General features: G+C 31.0%; 1 protein-coding gene across 1 annotated transcript in view; it reads left to right on the forward strand.

Moving 5' to 3' along the window:
- The window catches only part of LOC110021617 (UBP1-associated protein 2B-like), a gene marked incomplete in the record, with an annotated part of 11,540 nt that extends 11,069 nt beyond the window's left edge, over positions 1–471 (forward strand). Inside the window, 1 exon segment of the mRNA XM_020720178.1 lies at positions 146–471. Within this exon segment, the coding sequence (XP_020575837.1) occupies positions 146–149 (4 nt within the window).
- Positions 472–1,731: the final 1,260 nt, after the last annotated feature.

Here is a 1,731-nt window from a genome sequence, read left to right on the forward strand (position 1 = left end):
CATTAGGTGAATTCTTTTCTCTTTTTTGTGTGTTTTTTTGTCTGACTGTTTTGTTGAATTGATATTAATTGAAATATTGATTGGTTTTTAAGGTTTTTAAATGGTTTTTTTTTTCCGATCTTTTGCTAATTTTTGCTCGTTTTGTTTAGTTCGATGTCGAGAACGTGCTTACTCGTCTGGTTTACAATTGGATGACTTTGATTCTGTATTGGAGTCGCGCTTGCGGTGCAACAGTTGTTCTGAAGGAATGCCTTTTGATTTAGTTTTGGCACAAGCTGTTTTAGGATGTATTGTTTTTCAGTTTCATCTGCAATTTAGTCTTTACTATTATTGATGTGTACCAAACTATTCTTAGTATATCATGGTGTTGTTGTGGCTTTTTATGAACAGTTCTACCTGGTTTGTGACAATTGTACTGATTATTGAGATCTCATCGCCGACATTTAAGTAAGTTATGAACGGTTCTTCTTTGTTTGTTTTCTCAACAATATTTTGTGATTAATGCGATATCTTCGTGGAGAATTTTGTTGCAGATATTTTGTGAAACATACCGCTTTAAGCCTTTTTATCGTTTAGTTTTGAGATTTAGAAGCTCTTTTTGAAATTTACTAGTACTCGGCTTTTAGTAATTTTAATGTACCTTTGTTGTTTATTTTCTGAGAAAGTTTGTTATGATGTAACTTCTGTTTTGTAGACTGGTGCTGACATTAGGTTCTATGAGTGTTTAAGAAACAGTCCAGAAGGCCACGTTGGTGTAATCTATAGTTGAGGAAGATTGCTATTTCTGGAACAAAGCTTTAATCTCTGCCATTATTGTGGTATTTATTCATTAGAACACCAAAAACTACAATTTTTTTAGGAAATAAAATTGCTCAATTAAATTTTGATTGATGATTTTATTACATGATGTTTTTCTGCTTGTTAATAGCTGCATGTTTATGATTTTCACATCCGTAAAATGTTTTTCTTTTATAGGGATGTGGATCATTATGAAAATTTCACTGCATTCTCTTGATGCTCTATTGCATAATTTTTTTTTCATTTCAATCTACCTTGATAGCATTGTACACGTGAGAATCAAATACGTGCTTTATTATATTTTTCTATAGTTTTTCAAAAGCTAAGGATTCAGTCCTTGACTAAATGTGCATTATTATGCTTCTGAGTGGAAATGGTATCAATACTTTGATAAAGTGTATTAATAAAGGCACTTCTTTTGAGTTGCTAGTTATATCACCCTAAATGAGTCATGGAATCTAGGCTTCTACCATTGCTCCTGGTTAGCAGCTTGTACTTTGTCATTTTCAAAACTATATTGAGATCATTAATGACATACCACGATTTCAGAAGACGGTACACCCCGGCAACATAGGACATGATGAAAGGATTTGAACGTGTTTTTGCACAAGACAAGATTGTATAGCAAGTAATAATCAAAACAAGTGAGGAAATATTTATCTTATTTCATTTCATTAATAAGAGTTCAATAAATAATACAACTGAAGGAAAAATAAGCAAATAACTAAAAAGAGGAATTGAAATAACAATGAATAACCATCCAAACCTAAAAGTAAAATGCAATAACTAATATAATTATTGAAAAATACCAAAAAAATAAATCTAAAATAGAAAATTGTGCTTTTGTAGAGACGATCTTCTAAGTGATTGAATGAAACCCGCTATACAAAAAATATCAATGGGTGAGTTTGACCAATCAAACTCAGTAAATAA

Source organism: Phalaenopsis equestris, unplaced genomic scaffold, assembly GCF_001263595.1.
Source record: "Phalaenopsis equestris unplaced genomic scaffold, ASM126359v1 Scaffold000136, whole genome shotgun sequence".
NCBI lineage: Eukaryota > Viridiplantae > Streptophyta > Magnoliopsida > Asparagales > Orchidaceae > Phalaenopsis > Phalaenopsis equestris.